Consider the following 23,950-nt stretch of genomic DNA (forward strand, 5'->3'; position numbering starts at 1 on the left):
ACAAACCCTATAGTTTGGATGATGAAAGTATACTTTCCATTGTGGTTCAGACTAAATATTCAACCCAAATCTTTCATTTTTATGGACTGATCTTATATACATTGCACATTTTGAGACTTGGTAGTCATGTAGTCTAAATAAAAGCCAAACATACCGTTCTAGTGACCCATGAAGTAATCTGTTCTTTTTTGTTGTTGTACCTCTCTGTAGTGCGGATCCAGACTGCTACACTTCTGTAGACCGGCCTGAACGCGTTGTTGAATCTGGGCAAAGGGTTTTCATCCCGACACACCCGACCATGGACAGGAACAGGAAGTGGGTGCCGAGCTTCGGAGCCGTGCTATTGATACTCTTGAGTCACATGACCTCAGCACTGGAGGTGCCTCTTGATCGTAAGTAGTGTCCCCATCACATCAATGTCACATTCACTGTAATTACCCCAATAGTAAATTCTGAAACCTTTTTTTTTTTTTTACCAACTATTCCAATTGCATCAACACTTGCATCAAGCTCTATGGAGAACTGTAATGGAAATTACACTCGAAGTTTTCATATTGTGGTGCATAATGAAGAACTTTACAGCTTCTATGGGCCACGAAAAGGGGTTTTAGAGCATCTGCAGACTGAGCAGCAGTTTACTGGTTTTCCTCTCTGCACGTTTTATACATCACACATCCTGTGTGACATTATGATGTCTTCAAATACTTTTCTTGCATTGGTTGCACCTGCCTAATGAAACTGAAGCTATATTCGCAAAAAAAGAGGGAAATCCTATCTCTAGCGAACGTCGGGGCAGGCTCAATAACATGCTTGAAAGTATTTCAATGTGCAACTATTTTACCTGCCTTACTCCTTGCAAAAACTAACACCTTTCCTCAACATTCTATCACTGTGGTATGGCGTGTCACGCTGGACAAAAAGCTAAAGTACTGGAAGGATGTAAGTTGTTTAAAAAAAAAAAACCTGCCGTGACTTTTAGTGTTGAGTTCTTGCACTTAAAACTTTTGCGTTTGTGTGTTCTAGCAATGTTAGATGTGCATGCGGTTATCTCAACGCTGTTACTGTGTGAAGTGACGTGCTTGTTTTGGAGTGGTGCTTGGGTTATGTCAGATCGTGGACTGGTAAGACGCTATCGGATCAGATAGCAGTTTGCAGCTGAAGATGGTGTTGCACCAGATTGTGTGAATGCTTCTTGCATGTTGCTTGCATATGCTCGATGCTGTAATTCAGTGTGCTGTGTTAAGGTTTCACTCTGTGTGTCTTGAACTGTGGCTTTATTCATGTTCCTCCAGTGCCTCAACCCCCCACTATAACGCTACAGTCCCCGAAGGATTACATCTTTGATCCGAGGGAGAACATCGTCATCCACTGTGAGGCCAAGGGGAAGCCTCATCCCAGGTGAGACGATCACTCCTCCCATCCCATTGATGCTTGTTTATCCATCCCCAGTCGCCCACTATGCTAGTGTATGTCCCTGGTTGCTTTTCCAGTTAACTGTGTAATTGAGGGACAAAAAGCTTGTGAAATGATACGACCTGAGAGTTTCGGCAGTTGAGAGCAAACCGATTTCCATTCACTTTTATGGTCCTCTCTGAAATTATAGATTTGGGCCAAGTTAAAATCCGGCCAAACTCCCTCCTACGAGATCAGTGATTGCAATCAGTCTGCATGAATAGACCACAATGCATCTGTGGCGATTTGAACAAACATGCTAAAAACGGTGTCATTCCCTCACTTTTGTGTTTCTTCGTGGCACCTGATCTCAAAAATCAAGCGATCGTTGTCGTTCTTCTTGATCCTAGCTTTTCGTGGACGAGAAACGGGACTCACTTTGATGTCGAGCAAGACTCCAAAGTCCTGATGAAGCCCGGTTCGGGAACTCTTGTCATTGACATCAGCGGGGAAAAGGCTGAGGCCTATGAGGGAACGTATCAGTGTACGGCACACAATGAGCATGGCACCGCTGTATCCAACAGCATTGTCATCAGACAGTCCAGTAAGACTTCAGATTTCTTTTACATTATTTACGTTTTCTAAATTAGAATAGATTCTAAAGGCTTGAGCTCCAACAACAGCATTATAAGTAATAATGTTTCATTTTCTTTTGGAATCAAGCTTTGATTCCTAGTATCCAGCTTCCACAAAATGCTCAATCTCATCGCTTTTGCAAATATGAATCCATATGATGCATACCATGTGTGAAGCTACTGTACTGGGGAGCCTCCAGTGCCTTTGTTTGAAGTTTATGTGACTCGCAGGGTCCCCCTTGTGGTCGAAAGAGAGAAATGAGGCAATCGTGGTGCAGATGGGGGTCTCCCTGGTGCTGCAGTGCCGACCCCCTGCGGGGCTGCCCCCTCCTTTCGTCTTCTGGATGGATAATAGTGAGTCATTTGCATGTTTACATATCTGCACACATGGACACAAGAATCTCACACTCAATTTTACAGACGGACAAAGGATTGCACACTGTAGATGTGTACGTGCTGCTTCATGTGCAACTCTCTTTCCGTCTCCGTTCTTCAGATTTCCAGAGGCTACTGCTGGATAAGCGAGTGTCCCAGGCTCTGAACGGAGACTTGTACTTTTCCAATGTTCTTCGAGAAGACACCAGGAGCGACTACATCTGCTATGCTCGCTTCCCTCACACACAAACCATCCAGCAGAAACAGCCCATCTCAGTCACTGTGGTGGACAGTAAGTCAAGACACTGGATTCATTCAATTAAATGTTACTTGCGTGTATAATCTTTCTTTTTCCATTGGAATACAAATGTATTTTCAAAAAGTTAATACCAATTGTCACAATGCATGTAGTTAAAAACGAAACTTTACTTGCAGATTTGAGTATTGGATGTCTGATCATGCACATTTTCCTTCTTATCCTCTAATTATTATTGAAAAACGTTCAAGATTTTCACTTGTTACAGTCCCTTTTATTTCACATTTATAGATATTTTTTCATCACATTGTGATCAATGGGATCTTGCTTTACTCCCATTTCAAATCCACGTGTTGCTCCTGCAGAACTGCATTAGCCTTAGATGAATACTTCTGCTGTTCTTCCTGTATTCTACCTTTCCTGAGCTTAATGAAGTGCTTCTAGCAATAGAACAATTGTCACAATATTAGAACTGTAGTGTATTTACAATGCATTATTTACAAGCTAATGCATTAGTTTATACATTGTAAAGTAACGTATTTCCTGTTTTCTTTCCTAGTTTTGCATGCTTATGATTTTCTGTTGTATTACAGTGGAAACAATGAATGAGACTGTGGCTGCTTTGTACAATGTCACTGATTTCTGTAGTGGTGAGTGCTGCTGGTTTATTCCCATTCAGCCCCCCTCAGTGTGAACCCAGCCCTGCTTCTACTCCCAGGCCTAACCGTACCCAACATACACACTCACCTCAGCCCCCTCCCCTGTGACTATTACACTCTTCCTGGGGATTCTCTCATTTACATTTGTTTCTTTTGCAGTGTTTCTTTATGCGAATGAAGGGTCTAAAGATATATATATATATTTTTGGTCAATATAAATGCAAATGCCTTGACTGTAATGCATGATACAATACTTGTCACATGGCAAAACAGCAATGTCCATAATAATCGCCTCTGTATGCAGATAGCGTATTAAAGCTTAAAAGCAACCTTCAAAGCATGCATGACATTAAATGTCAACTCACTGCATCTTCCCTGCAATCTTCAATACACTTTGGACTGATCTCATGATCTGCTACATCAAGCACACCCTCAATAATTATCCAAGATGGCCACACGTGAAGCATGATATTAGTATTCTGATATGACATTGACCTTTCTCCACCTTTTTGAAGTGGAAGAGGGCTGTCTATCTATTTTCTGACCTTTTCTGCAAAGGAATGTTAAAGATATCAAGATCCTTCCATTAAGAACGTCTGAGGGATGTGTATTGGGCTGGGGGGGGGGGTGGTGTAAGCTAAGACACCCAAGTGTTGCTGTAGCAACAAATGGATACCTTCTCCTCTGATTCTGAGATGCTGCTTATACAGTATATTCAACATCACTCACTCATTTACTATCCCTTCTATCCACTTTGACAAATCACCTAATGTCTCTTCACTTGACAGTGTGTATGTTTCTATTTTGTGTGTCCCAATGTGTCAAGAGGAGCCTTTAGGTTCATGTTGCAGTCTGGTTTCCGATTCGATCATGTGTCCCTCATGTTTTCAGACAGCCCAGAGGGGGAGCGTCGCCCCGGTTTCATGATGCCTCTGGGCACCACCAGCACCAAGATGGTTCTGAGAGGGGAGACTCTGGAGCTGGAATGCATTGCTGACGGCTTGTAAGTAGGCTGCATCTATAATCGACACAGAAGAAATGCACCCTTTTTTTTGTATCATACAATGTGCTTTATAAGAAGCTGTTATGGTATTCACATAAAAAGGTGGTATACAAAGTATTTGACGGCACACAAACACACATCCTCTTTGTGTTCGCTTCTGCGACAGACCCACTCCAGAGATCTCCTGGCAGAAGGATGGAGGAGAGCTGCCGAGCAGCAGGATGTCCTTTTATAACTTCAAGAAAACGCTCAAGGTTTCTGATGTGAATGAAGCTGATGGCGGGAACTACCGCTGTACGGCCACAAACAACCTGGGCACTGTACACCACATCATCAAGGTCACTGTCAAAGGTAACCCACTTATCTACACAGATGCTCATATTTCTGCACCATGAAGCAAAATGCTCAAAGTTATATTTTTTTGTCATTCTCTCAAAAATCTTCCTGCGTGTTCCTTTTTGTTGTCATCCACAGCGGCTCCTTTCTGGGTCAGCGCTCCCAGGAACCTGATCCTCGCCCCGAACGAGACCGGCATCCTGACTTGTCGAGTTAATGGAGAACCCAAACCTAAGATTACCTGGTTTGTCAATGGAGTATCCCTAAAGAGTGAGTAAAAAGAGTCCAAAGAATATCCTACATTTATACACAGTTATGTCCAAAGTACCTGACAGCAGAGAGTATAAATAAACATGCAGCGCTTTAGTGGAACCAGGTTCTCCTTCTCAATTGCATGGTACTGGAAAAATAATGTTTTTTCTATGGACCATATTTCCGATCTTTTGTCTCTTAATAGACGCACCTGAGGACCACAGTCGGAAGGTGGATGATGACACTGTGATTCTTAGCAACGTGCAGTCAGGGTCCAGTGCCGTCTACCAGTGCAATGCATCCAATGAATTTGGTTACCTGATGGCAAACGCATTTGTCAACGTTCTTGGTGAGTTTCTCTATTTTTTTGGGGAATCTATATGAAAGTTGATCAGAAATTTGGGATGTACAGGCCAGTGTGTATGAGGGGGGAAAAGCTCATTTAGATAATGTTTGTGCTTCTTCCCACAGCTGAGCCACCAAGGGTGCTTACTCCACCTAACCGAGTGTACCAGGTCATCACCAACAACCCTGCATTGCTTCACTGTGCCTCATTTGGCTCACCGATACCAACTATCACATGGTAAGAGTCAGATCAGATGAATAAAAAGTTTCAAAACCATTTTGAAAAGAGAGGATTTGTCAGTTTTTAAAATGATGACATTTGAAACGAAATATTATTAGATGAAGACTTAATTTCAGGTCAGTATGTTTATTTTAGGACTGCAAATAAAGATTCAATGCACATTTGTATTCAAGGCTGATACACGTGCGCATGGGTAACGCCAATGAGAATCAAAGTCTTGTTCATTCGGGCCATTTTCCCACCGATTTTGTTGCACGGCTTCATTTAATACTGAAACCCAATGTTTGCCGTTTCCGTTCAGGTTCAAAGACATTCAGACCAGCGTTAAGAATGGTGACCCTTATGTGATTCATGAAAACGGCACATTGGAGATCCATGTTGCCCAGCCATTAAACAGTGGAAAGTACACCTGCATTGCCACCAACAACTTGGGGATCAAGGAGAACCATGTCTACCTGGAAGTTAAAGGTCAGATATGGATATATATTCTACTATAGCTCATAAATAGATATGTTTTAGGTCTCTATAACCATTAGGTAATGTGACCATCAAGCTGTGTTAATTATTAGTACAAACTCTCTTTTCTCCTGTCGTCCAGAGCCCACACGAATCCTAAAGCAGCCAGAGTACAAGGTGGTGCAGAAAGGAATGAGCGCTGTGTTCGAGTGTAAAGTCAAACACGACCCATCCCTCATTCCCACCATGACATGGCTCAAAGACAATGGAGAGCTGCCCGACGGGAGGTACAAAGACCTTGAGACTCATAAGAGATTCATTTATTTCATTTTAAGACTTATGTTGCACCATGACAAAAAAAGAAAAACAATAATCTATCATCTCTCTGCAATACTCTGTCATCAAGGTTTGAGGTGAACGTGGACAGTCTGACCATCAATGACGTGACCGATGGAGATGAGGGCACCTACACCTGCATCATGAACACCACCCTGGACCAGGACTCAGCCAGTGCAATGCTGACTGTCGTCGGTATGTTCACAGTGTTTTTGTTTTGCGTTCAACAGGTTACCAGAGGTCAGGTAAATATATTTATAAAAGAAATTATACGTAGTGAAACATGGTAAATGATCTCCGTCGACAATGTTGTTAATGGACTCAACACAAGGGCAAAGGAACACATTAGTCCTTTCCTCTTCTGTCCGGCCCATGATTTATATAGATGTGTAAACAAAAAAAGGGTTTTTAACAACGGTTGATTTCAGCAACGGTGGGTATCGGTTCTGATCTAATTCAGTGTCACACTACCACAATGTTTTTCCTGCTTTTCTGCCGTTTCTAATATCTGTCACTAACATCTACTCTCTTTTTGTACTCTACTCTTGCTTCTTGCTTTCTCAGAGGCTATTCCTCCTCCAGCTATTGTCTACGGTAAACAATGTCCACAGATTAGGGTTTCGTAGCTTTAATTTTCTTTTTCTCCAAAAATCAAGTTCCGTTTGGAAAACCTTCCATTTCACCTCAATGTTTATTCTATGTTGGTTGTTCTTTTTACCCATTTTATTTTAATTTAGTGTTTCATACAGGGTATGCATTTTTTTAATTGAAAAAGAGTTTTATTTCTTTGGGAAATCCCTGACATTTGTAAAAAATACACAGCCTCTACACACTCATGATTCACCCACACAGGTGTTTTCACCTAACCTGCCTGATTAGACTCCTTCTCAGGTGTTAGTGTTAGGTGCAGGTTAGAATTGATTGCACAGGTCTAATCCGCCTGAAGTGAAAACACCTGTGCTGGTGTGCGTGGTATTAAAATGTTTAATTGCACAAAAAAATACTGCACCTTTTTGATACAATAATAAGAAACAAGGTGTTCTTTTCCAAAAAAAATACAAAATGCCTCCTGTGTTTTATTGAATGAAGATCATAATATGTACTGAACAGTGATATGTTTGTCCACAGCTTAACTCTTTACGCACATTTATTTTATTCAATGTGACTTATTAAAGAATTGTGATATTAATCGACAATATTGATCAAAGTAAATTACCTCATTTACTGTGAAACTCAGTTTGCAGAATCACATTTCCAGTCGAAACAATTGCAAGGACTTGCTGTAATCAAATAGCAGAGAAAGAGCTTTCATTTTTTTTTCTGTGGTCCTGGGCTCATTGTTGTGTTTGCAGAGAAACCGGACTCTCCAACTGATTTGGAACTGACTGACCAGACAGAGAGGAGCGTCCAGCTCACCTGGATCCCCGGAGACGAACACAACAGTGCCACACAGAGTATGACATGTTTATCAGACTACACCACACTTTCTCTCTGCCAAACTTGAAATTAGACACTATGGTCCGACAACAGAAACCAAATTTCCCCATTGAAAATACAGTTAAGGTTTCTGGAAGCAGTAACCGTGAATTTTTTGTGAATAAACAAGATAGAAACGGCACGATGAGCAATGAGCCACCGTGGCTAAATATACACAGAATGGAATGAATCATCATCAGTAAGAAATGATTTTTTTCTTCCCCAGAGTTTCTGATCCAATACGAGGATCTGCTCCACCAGCCAGGAGTTTGGATCAACCTGACGGAGGTTGCTGGTACTAGCACCACGGCGCAGTTAAACCTCTCCCCGTACGTCTACTACTCCTTCAGAGTCCTGGCTGTGAATCACGTTGGCTACAGCCAGCCTAGCCAGCCCTCAAGCCAATACAGGACCAACCCTGCCGGTGATTATCATGGTCACAAAAGCACGGCAACATCTAAAATATTGAAAAACATTCTTTTGATTAAACCATCTTTTTTTTGGTTTTCCTAGCTCCCGATGAAAATCCATCAGATATTCAATGTGTAGGAACAAAGCCTGGCAACTTGGTCATCTCGTGGACAGTAAGCTATCCTTTTATATTGTTATTGTGGGCTGTTTCAGCACGTTTTTTCAGTAACTGACAAAAACAATCTCTGTACAGTCGTTGACAGGATTTCAGGCTAACGGGCCCGGTCTGGAGTACAAAGTTCAGTGGAGACAGAAGGACATGGATGAGGATTGGTCCTCAAAGAATGTGGCCAACGTTTCACAGTTCGTTGTGTCTGGAACACCTATTTACGTGCCCTACGAGGTCAAGGTTCAAGCTTTGAATGATTATGGCAGCGGCCCTAAGCCTGAAGTGGTGATAGGACACTCTGGAGAAGACTGTGAGTGAATTGATTGCCTTCGAATCTCTGCTTTTGGTTCGGTTTGTTTGTTGTTGTTTTTTTGTCTGTTTGTCAGAGTGATTACGAAAAAAATGCTGGCCCGACTTCTAGGAAACTTGGTGGAAGGCTGAAGAATTGGCCATAAAAGAACCAGTTGAAGTTGCAGCATATCCGAATCATGGAGCGGATACGCAAATTATTTTTTAGTTAAAGCATGACTTTGGCGGAGGTCTGCTCTCTCAGTATACCCTTCTAGTTATTATATACTTTTTGGTGTTTGTTCAAAATAGATTTTTTATTTTGTCACTGATACTCAAAGTTATTTTAAATACATTCAGTGAAATTCTGTGTAAGATGTTGGCAATACAAAACAATGCACTGAAAGCTGCTCGAGCTGCAGACCCACAGTGGGGTCGATAGTACGAGCAACACTTTCCGAACACGGAGAGTTATTAGATCTTCATCATTCAATCTTAACGTGAAAACGTTTTTCTTAAAACTTAAAAACTAAAACGTAAACATAAACTTCTGCGAGCCCAGTCAACAGAATGTTTGAAACATTTTATTTGTCAGGGGTGTGCTATAAAGTTCACATATCTTATTTTGATCATTGATTGTGATCCTTTTTTTAGCCTTCTCGGCATTTTACAAAAAAGTCAATTTATATAACTTCATGATGATAGTCTTGTGACTTGGAATTAGTTCTGAAATCATTTCTTCTTTGTCGCGTCTCTGCAGTGCCTTTGTCGGCTCCTGATAGTGTGCAGATCATGGTTACCAACAGCACGCTTGCAGAAGTGCACTGGGAGCCCGTTTCTTTGCCCTCAGTTAGAGGACAACTTCAGGGATACAAGGTATTGTTTGATAATGGGTTTTTTGTCTTTGGTTGTTTCTGGTTGGGGTTCTGCCACTACTTTGCCTCACAAATCAATTATTGGGTGACGAAGCTCGAGCTCATGCAAACAATTTGATAAGGTTTTTAAACCCCTTGCATGCAATCGCTTTTGCACCCACACACTAAATGTGAACAGTAATCCAGCAACGCTAACTTATGTATTGAATACTTTGCCCTATATTCAACCCCCACATTTCAGCCCACATCCCCAATCAGTGGTTTTATTTTTTTTTTACAGAATGAGTCAAAGCACAGCCTATATATTCACTCCACAAGATGGCTGACGCTGTATCAATCATCCAATGAGGTGTAGACACATATTGGCCAGTCCCTCAGGATGTTGCACGTACAACACAGATATTTCAAAATAGACTTCAAAGCAGAGGGCCATATAATATGCACTGTAAATACAAGCAACGACACACAGTCGAACTATGCAGGGAAATAAAGATAACAAATCAAAAAACATAATTTGGCTGCTTATATGAGAGAACATAATACTTCCATTAAAATAGAAAACATAAAACACCAAGTGGTTTATTTTGGCGTGTGTGTTGTGGGTACAACTTCCTCAGACGTTGTGTCTACTCATTGGATAATTGACTAGGAGGCAGCCATTTTGCAGTGTGTATATATATATAGGCAGGGCTTTCCTTTGGTCTGTAAAATCTGTGCTGAAAGATGTGTGTTGAAATGTGGTGGTCGGGGTGGCAAAGACTCCTCAGTTCTTTAGTTGGTCTTAGCTGAGGTTTCTTGCACATTTAGTGTGTAGCTGTTGCATCCTAAAACATGCAAGTGCCTTAACATGTTGCCAAATGTTTTAACGTGCGGAGGGGTGTTTCATAAAGCAGTATTACCTTTTAGGACAGATGTACTAAATCTGACCTAAAATGCGAGGGGAAACCATTTCAGACAAACTGGTCCCTGTCACACATGAGCAGCACAATCTACCAACCACACTGAAAGTTCTTCTCTAGTAGTCCCTCATGGTGCACTGTGAAGACAATAATCAGAGTGAAAGCACATCAAATGTATCCCAAAATGTACAGCTCAGACCTTTATAAAAGTATCTGCACTGTATTAGTTCACCATGTGCTTTTAATTTTTCAAATTTCCATTTTGAAGGGTGTTTTATCAGTATTGCTATATATTTGGACATCATTATGTCACATTTACATGCTAAGTGACAAAAACAACTGATATAGAAGTACCAGGAAAAGAGTCATGCTATAAAATACATTCAGGACCTGGAATCCATTTTTTTTTTATGAGGCTCTTGAGCTTATCTGATCACCGAACCCTAACCTGAAGGTTGATACAACAGGTTGTAAAGCATGTAAATAAATGTATTTATTTATAGAGCATTTCTTTTAACAAAGTTACAAAGTGCTTCACAATGAATTTGGAACTGTTAATAGGGCCCTGCCAGAAGATCCCAGGCAGCAGTCAGGCTCATAGGGAGTCAGCCGATGGCAGATGTAGGAAGGAGCCAGGCCGTAGAAGGCTTTAAAAAACGAGCAATACAATCTTAACAGTCTGAAATACAGCTTTTAAAAACCAAGTGGGGATGAAGTCTGACTGATGTTGGATCAACGGGCTGGCTAGGCATGGGACAGATCAAAGTTTATGGTTTTAATGAGAACTTTGGGATTGTGATATGTGTTCCTTTATTCTTTAATTATGTACTACATTAGATGTTATAGAGAGGCAAGGGAGTCAGAGTTCATACTTTTTTCCACTTTTGTTCTGCCTTCCTGCATTGATGAGGAAAACAATGACAAAATAAAAGCACTATAGTGCCCATCATGCTGATATAGGAATTAACTCTGGTGTGTTTCCTCAAGGTATACTACCGACGTGAGCGCGGCGTGCATGACACAGAGGAGGACACGGAGCAGCAGGAGCAAGTTTTAACGTTCAGTGGGAATCGAAGCGAGGGACGCCTGCCAGGCCTCCAGCCTTACAGCCGCTACAACCTCACCATCAGAGTCCTTAATAACAAAGGAGAAGGGCCTCCCAGCCCCAGCAAGACATTTGAGACACCTGAGGGAGGTGTGTATGTCAGACGTTTTCTGCAGGCCTAAAGCATCATACATGTAGAAGATGTTTTATTTTCTGCACAGCCACCATTTTATATATAAATGCTGAGTCTCATTATCGGTCCTGTGCAACATTCAGATTCTGACTGTGGTTCTGCTTTTGTTTTCAGTCCCAGGGCCTCCTTCTTTTCTGAATGCTGTAAACCCTAGTTTAGACACTCTCACTCTGGAATGGGGCCCACCAACGAACAATAATGGCCGGCTCGCTGGGTACACACTGAAATACCAACCAGGTAGGCTCACCAGCTGCCTGACACACTTCCTGTTGTATCACACACAGTATTATGAAGCATCTGTGCAAAGGACAAACCGTGCTGTCCATTCCTAACTTTAACCTCTTCTCCTTTCAAAAACACTGTCTCTGCAGTCAACAACACCAATGAACTGGGGCCAGTTAAGATCATGGCCTTGCTCGCCAACGAGACCACCATTACCCTGGGCAACCTGAACTCCAGCATGCTCTACAAGTTTTACTTAAGTGCAAAGACGATCAAGGGCTCTGGCCCCGTCATCACAGAGGAGGCCTTCACAGTCATGGACACAAGTAAGTTATTTTAGCCATTTAGCTCCATCCGTAAAAAGTTTCAAGCACAGTTGGAGGAAAAGGTTGAAGTCCTATATCAGTGGGATTTAAGTGCCTGGGTCAGAATCACAGTGCTCTGACAGATATTAAGGATTCCTGTGAGCTTAAACGCACAACCATGAGGTTAATGCATTCCACACCTTATACCCCTTCTATCTCTTTCTCTCCTTTCTTCTCTCTGAAGCCCGTACTCAGCCCACTGTAGAGACGGGCAAAGGTAACCCAAGTTTGCCACTGGAAACACCTGCATGTTATCCGTACCACTAAATCCGGGAAAAAAAGCTTAGCTTTAGATCGATTATCCCTGCATGTTACTAAGGTAGCATGTCTAAAAAATGTGAAAGTCTATATTTAGGATTTACTGTAAATGTGACAGACGTCCGTGGCATCTGCAAAACAAACAATGCTTGTGTCCAGTTCTGAGAGAACAAGTTGTACTGCAACATAAAGTTACTGTGAGGAACTTTTAACTGGTTATGACCTACATATAGGTAAACCAGACCATCAACGAGAAGATTGGCCTTTGTCTGAATAGTTATTTGCGTCCGATCACGTGCAAAACCAGGCAGTCTCACCAGGAATCGGGAGAACCAGAAACAGGACTGCGTGGGGCAGACTGTACCACCGTACTGCAGTGAAATGAGAGGTTTTCTAACGGGACTCTGGTGCTCGGAAACGCTACTCCGTTTGTACACAGGAACCGCCAAAGTCAACACAAAATCAAAGTTCCTCGTAGTAGCTTTAAAACACTGGATTTTTAGAATTGGTCGTGCTTGTAGTCTTTACTTCTCGTATCTTCGAATGAACATGTTAACATCATTAGAAGTCTCTCGCATGATGCTTGTGAATGTTTCAGTCCAGCACTAACACAAACTTTATATATCTGCTGATGCTATAAACCGTTGGATTGTGTCTATAAATCACATGAATTTGATTTAGATAATATGCATGCTGCAGTGCTGTGATTCAGAGTTCATTTTGTTCGCTTATAACCTCTCTCTGAATCTCAGGATTGAGAGGTGTTGCATCATGTTTTGACTCAGCATGTCAGGAGCAGCTTTCTCAGCGAAAACACTGGCTCTGCAGTTCACTTGTATGATGTCTACTGTGTTGTGTATATGTGTTGTCTCACTATTTTCCATGTTCTTTCAGGCCCTACAGAGCCCCCTCACCCAACCTCTCCCATCACTCAGTCTCCGCATCCCCCGTTTCACAAGGGTACAAGCACTCCCTGTATCCCCGTCTACCTCCCAAAATATCTTCACGTATTTTCTGCCCTGCAAAAAATGGTCTATCTCTGCACAAAAAAACCACAAAAAAAAAACACACTAGTTTTATTAATAGGGAAAAAAGAATTGATACATTTTCACAAGTTAAATGAGGTTGATTCCTGTTGGAAACACTTGTTTTAGAAGAAAGAAGTCCTCGCTGAGATGGCCATTTTTTGCGATTATATAACAAATCTGTTTCTATGCTGTTGCAGGATCTGACACTGCTTTCAAAGTTATTTTGTCATATGATAGAAAAAGGTGTTATTTATTTATTGAATCGCAGTTTTGTATAACTGACATGCGAGGTGGGACAGACAGCCAACAACCAAATGCTCGTAAATTGAGGCTCTAGTCAGGTGTATGGGATTTTATATCTAATCCTCAAACTGTTAAAAACAGACGTGGAGTTCCTTTTTATTCTTAAATTTGGCTGCTCGAAGAACTTTGGTTACAGGAGCAGGTTTTCACCTAGTTTGGTAGATTTGTATCCACCAGCTTTATCCTAAACACAGGTGTAATGTATGATGTTTATTTCCTTGTTATTTTATTGATACTCGCTCCTGTACTTAAGCTCCATAGCAGTATTTAAAAGGTTTTATTTTACAGGACTTTGTCAAATTTGGTACATTTTTGGAATTAAAGCTATTGTTTTTTTTTCCCTCTCTTGTGTGCTCAGTGCCACCTGTCGGCCCTACGTTTGGCAAAGTTAACACGTCCATGTCGGAGGACGGTGCAGTGATCAGTTGGGATTACTTTGGACACCATAAGAATGTATATGTGGAGTATATTGTAGAAAACAGTAAGGCTTTGCTTTGTATTCGCTGTCATCCCAAAACACCAGTGCATGTATCGATTGGCTGTTTATAACTCAATCAATCTGATCCGTAATAATGTAACCATCAAAACGGATGCTGAAATACCATCATTCAAATAATTATTCTCCCCAAAGGCTCCCTGAATCTAATTCCTCTCCATCCGCTCCACTACTTCCAGGTAAAGAGGACTGGATAAAGGAGTTGGTAAACGGTTCACACTGGCATATGATAAAAGGTTTAAAGCCGGGGACGTCCTATAAGGTGCGTGTGGTAGCTAGAGACCCGGCTGACCCGACGGTCCACAGCACAGACGAAGTGTTGGTTGCGGTGCCAGGTGAGGCGGCATGCCTCAGGATAGACGTCTATGTGGTTCATCTTTTTGTCTCATTTTCCCATCGCCTTTCTGTTCCAGCACTGTCTCATTATCAGAGGTACGATGCTGTACACAGACATGAATGTACGGTAGTTAGTTTGCTAGTTAGTGTACAAAGCATGTCTGGAGTTGCCATCAAGTCGGTCTGATGCATGTCACTTAAAATCATCACTAAGAGGTTCATTATTTTACTGTTTTTTTTCTTTTTGTCCAGTTCACAGTGCCTTAACGACCATTGCATATTAACCCATTTTATAATTTAATTTCTGTGTTTACAGCCTCTTTTAATCTCAGTGTTGCTCACCATGAAGAAAACTGTTTCCACCATTTTAGCTGCCTGGATGGGGACTGACGGTTATGCTCACTGCTTGTCTCCATCTTTCCCTCCTTTCTGTGTGTCTAGCTGTACCCAGCCGACAGGTAGACATTGCCACCCAGGGCTGGTTCATTGGCCTGATGTGTGCCATCGCTCTCCTCATCTTGGTCCTTCTCATAGTGTGCTTTATCAAGAGGAACAAGGGTGGAAAATATCCAGGTAATGCACACAAAGTCATTTCAAGCTTGTTCACATGGATGGATGGAAATTTGTGAATACATTTTTTTAATTTAATGTGTGTAATCTGACAGTGAAAGAGAAAGAAGATGCTCACCAAGACCCAGAAATCCAGCCCATGAAGGAGGATGATGGGACATTTGGAGAGTACAGGTGAGAGATGGATAAGAAGACTCACATCAAAATAGGACCACAGCATACAAAGATTGGTTTTGGATTCGTTGTGTCCTAAATTGACTGTTTGTATGTAGAACATTTTACCAGGCTGCAGAGACACTCTCTCCACCAGACTCCATTACCAAACACTCCATAGAGGCAAGGCATACATCAGCACTTCTCTTGATTCTTATAATGACCAACTCACACTGACATTAACCAACACAAGCTTTGTACAAATGTCCATTTTAACAAGTCAGTTGTATTGCTAACCATTCTCAAAACAAGTTTATTACAAATTCCATTATGGTGACGTAGTTTTTCGTTTTTTAATCATAACATTTTCATGTTGTTCTTGGAATATTGAGTTTTTTTTATGACTTATGGCTCCTCAGAAACGAGCTTTAAATGTTTCCATACGCATGCTTCTGTCTTTTCTGTGCATACAAAAATAGACGCTCATTCCGGTCCATGAATTGCTTTTCATGTGTCCTTCCATTCTTATCTTTGTTTTTTTGACGGGTTTAGGTCTATGGAGAGGTAAGACGAGATGTCACTAAAACCAGCATGCAATTCTATAAAACACCCGCAAGCTATGTCTCTGACTTGAGTTAATAAACTAAAAGCAAGGAGAAAGCACATCAACTGACCTGGTTGACTATGTCGTCATACTCACTGACATGTCCAAACCATAACCACAGTTCCAACATTAACACGAAAAAATGACTGCTTCTAGTTCTTCAGCTTCCTTCATTTTATTTTTAAAAATACAAATGCATAGAGCTTGCCTAGTCTTAACTGGAACCGGACATTTTTAGACTTCATTTATGGAAAAAGACTGAAAAGTACGAGTGCATTTTTGATTATGCATGTAAACTGAAAGCATACTGGTTGATTTCATTACAGAAATTGTATATAAAAGGTAAAGTAGTGCAAGAGACTGAACCGCACGCATTTTCAAAATCTTTAGCAGTGGTCACCAACCCTAAAGCAGCATCCAGATGTAAAACGGCACTAACACTGTATATAACTCTATGAAATACTGTAGATGTAGCTGAGCTGCTCCACTGTACAAGTACACAGTGTCATGTTTCAGGCATCCCATTGTTACTGTGCATTATAATAACCCCTTGTATAATGAAGAGTTGTGTATATGTTTATGTCAACTTCATGTTGCTCTACTAGCACATTTGAACCAAATTGTGTACACAACAGCAATGTATTCTGTCACATACAGTACATGTGGTATTTGTGCAGTGGAAAAGCCAGATTACTCATACTCGATGCTCGGATAAAAGCCGGTCCTGGGTGACAACAGGGTTATTGACCGCTGCGGAAAACAAGTTCAACAAACTGCCTTGATTAGTTTCTCAGTAACATTCCTCCCGACCTTTTTCTGGCCCTTTTGTAGTGACACAGAGGACCACAAGCCGCTGAAGGGAAGCCGGACGCCGTCCAACGGGACGGTGCGCCGCGACGAGAGTGACGACAGCCTGGTGGACTACGGGGAGGGCGGGGACGGACAGTTCAACGAGGACGGCTCCTTCATCGGCCAGTACAGCGGCAAGAAAGAGAAAGACACGCACGAAGGCAACGAGAGTTCGGAGGCCCCGTCGCCCGTCAACGCCATGAACTCGTTTGTCTAACGAGGGGCCCGCGGCCTGGCTGCGACGGTCGCTACGGCCACTCCTTGTCACCCTGGCAAGTGTGACCATCCCCTGTGGTGACATTTGCTAAGGTGACTGTCATTGTGGGTACCTACTTCCACCACGATGGCTGTCACTCTGGTGGCACCTCCTTATGGCTACCTGTCACCAAGACTGCTGACACGCCCTCATCTCCACACCCGCCAGCCCCCCTGTCACACTGTGACCTCTTCTTATCTGCACACACACTCAACATGGCAAAGACACCGCATCCCCCCATAACCACTGAAAGAAGGTGTGAACCGAGGGATGTGAGAACTCCGAGAAGAGGGAAGGAGAGAGGAAGCAATATAGAAAAGCAGAAGGAATGTACCAGAGAGTTATACCACTCAGACTGAGCAGAAGTGTGTGCGTGTGTGTCTGTGTTAGTGCCATTTGATCTCCTTTGCGAACATACTAAACATGATGTATCCAAATATATATTTTATCAAAGTACAGTACGTGACATGCAGGCAGGCAACTATGCATTGAATCACGTTCGTAAACATCTGCATGGAGTAAATCATGATTCTATGAAGCATTTTGACCACCTTCGTGTTGCAGAGGTTAGCTGTGTGTTCAGACCTGTATATGGTGCACGCCTACAAGTGACTGGGTATTCCTTTTATTGTTTGATTCAGTGTTAAATGGCGTATGATATATAGAGGAAGAAATGGTCTTTGGCAGGGTCTTTTTTGATACCGCTGGGAAAATGTGTGACTCAAAAATAGAGGCTAGCATGTCTTTTTGAGACATATGAAGTGTTTGTACATATGTAATAGAATAAGAAGCTATATTTCAAGGTGGGGGTTATCCATTTGTAGTCATTGGAAACCTGGCTTGAAACACTTTGAACACAGCGTTCAGTCACCAGCCAGCCAGCCAGCCAACCAGAACTCCCACACTTAATCCAATCAGCCTGTTTTTAGCCACATGTTTTCTCAAGCTTTCTTTTATTGCTTGCCTTTCTTTTTTTCTTTTTTTTTGGCTTTCCCCTCCCGATCCGTTACTTTTACACCGAGCCTATGCTTCCTGCTACTGAGCACCAACTGAACACAAGCGGAGCTGTGATTGATCCAGTGTCATTATCAAGTGCTTCCACCACCCCCCCCCCCCCCGAATCGCGGCCACTGTGCAGCCTTTTCTCTTAGGCGATCGTGGCATTGACAGAGCGACCCAACAGTGTCTCCAATGCCACTTCTGTAATAGCAGAAAGAGAGAGGAGAGGATTACGTACAATAGGTGCACCTGAACAGGGTTAAGTGGTACACACTTTAGTTTCCGGATGTTTAGATTTTGGTGATCAACAAACCTCTCAGCACAGTTTCTAGTGCCTTCGTAGAGAACAGTGACTTAGACCCACAGAGTTACATCCCTCTTCATACACAGGACAGACCTGGGATCAGTGCAGTTCCTAAGACTCCATGAATATTTTGCATACAGTCTACCACCCCATATTACTCACAAGACAACTGGGAAGAACTCTGTTTTATAATGTGTTCATAAGGGCACATTAAAGCTTTATCTTGTGTGATCTCAGTTTGTGAAGCATCCATGTGGGCTTACAAACTTAAAATAGCCTCTTTGAGTCTCACTTTGGGGTCCAGGGTTCCTACACAGGTGTGAAAGCTAATTAAAAAGTGAATTTAAATTTTTTTTTCCTTTTTCACACTTGTACACTGGTATTAGTCGTGAGGACTAATTTTCAGCTATGGATTGTTATGGCCTTGTTGACAATCATACACTCAGTTATCATCAGCCCGTATTCAAACACACCGGCAGATCATACCATCCCGCTATAGGAGTTAAAGCAAATGTGTGGGATATAAAAAATGTGTAGGAAACCTGAGGTCAGAGCATATTCATGTCAAACATTCTCCTCCTAACATTCATCTTGAGGTGGAGCCCCTGCTCCAGCAGCACTAAACTACTGCCAACCTACTCACCAGGTAACTGCCAACGGGAGCCAGACTCGCCCTCTGGCACAGACTACTGTTGGAACGAGACTTACTGTCACTGGTAGCACTTAGAAATGAAAGGGGTCGGAGGATTGCGTAATGATACGGAATTGTGGAAACAAGTGTATCTGTTTATGTGGATGAAAATATTGCTTGTTTCACTGCAAATGGTAAACACACTGGTGACTTTGGTTTATGCATTTAACCTTATATCTGTGTATGTTGTCTCGTTCTGAGCGCAGCACTCGGTGAGTTTTCTATTCCTGTACATGAATGAAGCTTGTGTGTGAATGTCTGGGTGCACAAGTGCGCGTACAGTGTGTGTGTGTGTGTGTGTGTGCGGCACATGCATGGTACTGTGTTACAGCGTGCGTGATGTATAATATCACTTTTCCATGGATAACTGTCTTTAATTCGGATGTGTGTCTTCTCTCAACGGGAGATATGAGAGCTTTTTTTTTCAGAGAACATTTCCACGTCTTGGGTTTATCATAACTTGCATCAAGTTTTTACGTTGCGATGTGTCAGCTTTCCACATGTAGATATTTTTGTTGTATTCAGTAAATAATGGCTTGACTTGAGAGCAGATGTTTTTGAGGTCAGAGTTGAGGGTTTGACCTCAAATTGGCCCCACTGCATTTTGGGTAGGAGGGGCGTTGCGTGGGATGAAGCTCTTTACAGTTTTCACTCTTTCATTTGCTGTGAACTTTATTTTACTTCATTTTACTTTTTGATCTTGTCAGGTGAATTTGCTAGCTCAAATGTTTAGCCTATCAGGTATCAAAGGAGATTATTTAACTTGTGATTGAGCTCTTGTGACACCTGTATTGTTTCTGTCTCTCACAGTTCATGCACCTTTTCTGTATTTTTTATAAAAAGGCACACACTTAAACAGGATGTCATTTCAAGCACATCCGTGCAACTATTTTACGGCTACATGTGGCGTCCGAACGCAGAACGCTGGAAAACTGTTGTCCCAAAATAGACATCCGATGAAACTGACACATCCTTTTTAAGAGTGGGCACCTACAAAAAACAACTAAACAAAGTGTAATTTGGAGCATACAGAAGGAGGGCCGGCATGGACGGATAAGCAGACTGGCATATTAGAGTGTGAATACCCTTGAAACAATGTTCTAGTGACTGGTGAACATACAGTAGGATATACAGAATATGATATGATATAATATGACATTCTGGTTAATGTTGAATCTAAATGAGAAGCATGAAAGGCTGTCGAAATGGTTTACTCTACAATATAATATTGCAAAAATATTTTGTATTTTAAATGAAGTTTAAAAAAATGAAATAAATGTTGGTTTCAGGATTTCAAATCAGTTGTTTTTTTTCCTTTGTGGTACTGCATGCAGGGCAACATGCACAAGTGTGCTTGTTTAGCTCCACCTAGTGTATGAAAATTAATTTCTTTTATTTGTCAAATCCCCCCACAAAGATAAAGAACCAAAAAATAATCCTTGGGGGATTAACATACATCTGGTGTATGTGCACATGTGCTGTGGCATCTTTTTTTAATTCTCATATCGGAAGAGGTGTTTTGTAGTTTTCCATATGGTTTGTTTCCAAAAGGAAAACCAATGAAAAGATACAGTTTAACTGCTAAAATGCAGTGCCAGCGTTCATTTATTTGTTACATTCATGTGCAGTGAATAGTAATTGGAATAAGAGTCAAACTAAGACTAAATTTAAAAGGTCAAAGATAAATAATTAATGTGTAATATATGCTTAATATTAGCCCAGTGCAAATGTGGAGTAATCCTCCTGTAACTTCAACACTCTTTATCTAATTATTGAAGAGGAACTAGTGTCTGGAAGCTGTCATTAATAATAGATTGATCTGAGAGTCATTTATGATGCACAGCACATGGCGAATACGATATAGGCTTGGTGGACAATTGAAGCTATATTTTCCTTTTCAAATAATTGGTATTAAAGTAATCAATAATATTCTATGCAGTGCACCGTTTATTAAAAACGGCCACTTTAAATTATTTTAATAACGACTTGTCTGGTATGCGCAGTGATGCCCACATCCCTCTCATCCTCCCTCTCTCGTGGACCAATCGCTGCCGCATCCTCGCTGCCACCCAGAGGTGTCACTCAGCCGCTTTCCTCCAATAGAAAAGTTCAGATGAACGGGACGAATGGGCTGTGGGGCGATGCGGTTCGGGTTCGGGTCCGGGTGTGCCACGCGGACAGGGTACTGAAATCTGTCTCAAAGGTAAGAACATCACATGCGAGTGCATGCGTGTGTGTGCATGATCTAACTAGCTCTTTTGTCTAGACTGAGTTGAGGATAAACTGGGATGTGCTCGCGCCGTAGTGCTGAAATGGACCGGCAAAAGGAGTACCGCAATGCAGAGCAGCGAATTACCGGTTCCGCTCAGTCGTCATTGGGGTGAAGTGATGTAAGGTGCTGCGCAGTTACTTTTCGAGGCTGGTGGGGTTTTTTTTGGAACGACTGCAACGAAGTGAGCGCTGTTTGATAAAAAGGTTGTTTTAGCTTCTCACTCTGCAGTTGCGATAATACAAGTGCGTCTCTGTGGATGCAGGGAGGAGACGCAAGGTGAAAGTGTCAGATACTGCATGCGTCAAGGGCGCAGTAGGCTGCTGGATGCACCAAGGCAGAGTTTGTTAAATGGCAGACCGTCCTGAAGGGCAACTCCCTTACAACAAATATTGTTTCCTGTACTGTACTGCCATACAATCTATTGACTCTATATCACTGCATTTATTATCAACTCAAATATTTTTGGTTAGTTAAATATTACAAATTATGATGTACACATACACTTTCTCCCGTGTCCTGGACTTAAACAGAAGAATGCAAAATGTGAGTCAAAGTGAAATTTAGATATAAGGGGGAATTTCCCCTCACATCCTCAACATGAGGCCATGTTTATTTTGACATATTCAAGGTCTTGTGAAGCAAAATCGTAATCCAGAGCCAGCACTCAAACACATCAACAGAATTCCACTGTAATCAACCCAGGATTCTCTAGGTTAAAACCGCCTCTTGTTGAATTCAAACATGACTTTGAATGTGATTTTGTTTATCCCTAAAACACACCGCAAACATGGCCATTCAGGCAGTGACTAAGACTTAATACATGTACTGACCTAAATTTCGCTTTGGTCTGTCCAGAGAGGATCTGTGATGGGATTATCGCCAGGGGGAAACTGATGAAAACACACTCTGTTGGATTGATCAGAATTAGTGGTGGAACAGAATGCTGCAATAATACAAAGTACAAAGCCGTATGTGAACGTGTCTTTGCAGCTTGTGCGCTAAAGTTAGATGATTTTTTTTGAATATGTTTGGACCTGTGATGCATTCCGATCCTTCTCTGGGATCTTGCTGCTCTTACTCCATCTGAAAGATAAACCGTTTGAAGACACAAAGCTGTGCAAATGCAGGGTACATGCTGCCAGCTGCTGGTATACTGTTGTGATATTAGTGTTGAGTCATCAAGAGAGCCCATGAGGAGTCAGTGCTGCAGTCTCTGCATGTGGAGGGGCTGTAAACTGGGTGTGTGACTCTCCTCTCTCCTTTTCCGGTGGCTGCCTGGCCCTTTTTCCTCTCTGCACTGTGCCTTCCTATTCTCCTTCTCACACCCAGAATGACTCAGCAGCGATCTGTGCTGGCATTTGTTGTCAGATCTTGGCTATTGTCACAATATTTACCCCCAACAAGTTACCAGAAAACACGTGTACTTTCCTCAAGATCATATCACAATATGACATTTATTTTCCAGAATTTGAGAAGTACACATCCAAACATTTTTAAGAGAAGATTGCTGTTTTCCTGATTTCCTCATGATGCACTGTCCCTGATCACATCCTCTTGGCCTGTGACCTTATAGGAAGATTATTATGAGATGTAGTCTGAGCTCTAAGCTCACTGTTTAGCGCAAAGGTTTAGTTCCAAGGTCTGTGATGCATTTTGGAGTAAACCTATTCCTCCAGCTAGTTTATGTATTTTTGTCAAGATATAGAAGCAGCTTTTGATCTGATAACCATAAATTTATCAGATGGCTCTGTGCAGATTTATGCATCTTGGACGCTTTTGCTACAACATCTCAAATGTCATGTTGGACAAGTGGACGGCGATTAACAAGTGTTTAACTTCCACATCTGAATGATTTTGATGTAATAATCTACAATCATACATAAATGGACTTTAGTACGATTGTTAGTTTAAAATACACCTAACGGTTTTTGTTCCCTTGGACAGTGCATTGCATATGTTTGACCTAAATTCACAGACTCGACTAGCCTCCATTTACATTATAAACTACCTGAGATGATACGATTTACTTTAGAGGTTTAGCCAAAACAACTTTTTCTGTCCTAATTAATAACACAGATTTAAATACTGACCTCAGGGTATCTAAGTAGCGATCATACACCAGTGCAGTCACTGTATTTAAAATCTGTTGATCTGACTGTGTGGAGTTCATTGGAGTTATTTTGATGTAAGGTGACATGAGGCTGTGGATTGCTGCTGTGTCAAAAACAGCATTTGTAAACATATTTTGTAATGACTTTGACAAAGAAAGTATATTTAACGAGGATCAGTCCCATCATGGTCCGACACCCAATCCATTTCATGAAGTCACTCTGCCTGTTCGATATGTGCATCCCTAATTGAAACGGCTGCATTAGGATGCTTACTGTATTTGATGACCAAACCTTCTTTTTCCCTCAAATGTTAAGTTTGTGCATATTGCACAAGTGATGAAGATTTGTTTGATGTTGCAGTGTAACATGATTTAAAAATGTTACATTCTCCAATGGGAGCTTTACGGGTGTACACAGTACAAGGATCAACCCTCCCCCACCCTGGTCATCTTCATCAATCCTGCTTTATATCTCCATGATCCTCCTCCAAC

The 23,950-nt window shown here is 41.7% G+C and overlaps 1 protein-coding gene across 7 annotated transcripts; it reads left to right on the plus strand.

The window, feature by feature from the left end:
* The first annotated feature begins 208 nt into the window (after nt 1–208).
* Nucleotides 209–17,043, plus strand: nrcama (neuronal cell adhesion molecule a). Of its 7 annotated transcripts, none has more exons than XM_076111542.1 (26): nt 209–392; nt 1,293–1,398; nt 1,803–1,996; nt 2,259–2,381; nt 2,524–2,694; nt 3,252–3,302; nt 4,209–4,320; nt 4,487–4,671; nt 4,795–4,926; nt 5,114–5,257; nt 5,380–5,491; nt 5,796–5,962; nt 6,093–6,237; nt 6,357–6,481; nt 7,639–7,740; nt 7,989–8,186; nt 8,276–8,346; nt 8,427–8,652; nt 9,391–9,506; nt 11,392–11,599; nt 11,757–11,879; nt 12,014–12,194; nt 12,991–12,995; nt 15,092–15,223; nt 15,316–15,394; nt 16,809–17,043. In XM_076111542.1, exons 1-26 carry the CDS (start codon nt 299–301, stop codon nt 17,041–17,043), a joined length of 3,537 nt encoding a protein of 1,178 aa, XP_075967657.1. In that variant the 5' UTR covers nt 209–298. The 7 variants fall into 7 exon arrangements, with proteins under 7 accessions (XP_075967657.1, XP_075967658.1, XP_075967659.1 ...); XM_076111543.1 differs by lacking the exon at nt 12,991–12,995 and adding an exon at nt 15,926–15,937 and having other exon boundaries at nt 12,014–12,190; XM_076111546.1 differs by lacking the exon at nt 12,991–12,995 and adding an exon at nt 922–939 and having other exon boundaries at nt 347–392; nt 12,014–12,190.
* The last annotated feature ends 6,907 nt before the right edge of the window (nt 17,044–23,950 follow it).

The sequence above is a fragment of the Anarhichas minor genome, unplaced genomic scaffold, assembly GCF_050575085.1.
Source record: "Anarhichas minor isolate MPS153535 unplaced genomic scaffold, ASM5057508v1 ptg000045l, whole genome shotgun sequence".
Classification (NCBI taxonomy): domain Eukaryota; kingdom Metazoa; phylum Chordata; class Actinopteri; order Perciformes; family Anarhichadidae; genus Anarhichas; species Anarhichas minor.

Coding starts and splice junctions, on each gene's coding strand:
- nrcama (XM_076111543.1), top strand. CDS start 299: ATGGACAGGAACAGGAAGTGGGTGCCGAGCTTCGGAGCCGTGCTATTG. Junction 5,492..5,795: donor CCGATACCAACTATCACATG/GTAAGAGTCAGA, acceptor GTTTCCGTTCAG/GTTCAAAGACATTCAGACCA. Junction 15,224..15,315: donor CAAGGGTGGAAAATATCCAG/GTAATGCACACA, acceptor GTAATCTGACAG/TGAAAGAGAAAGAAGATGCT.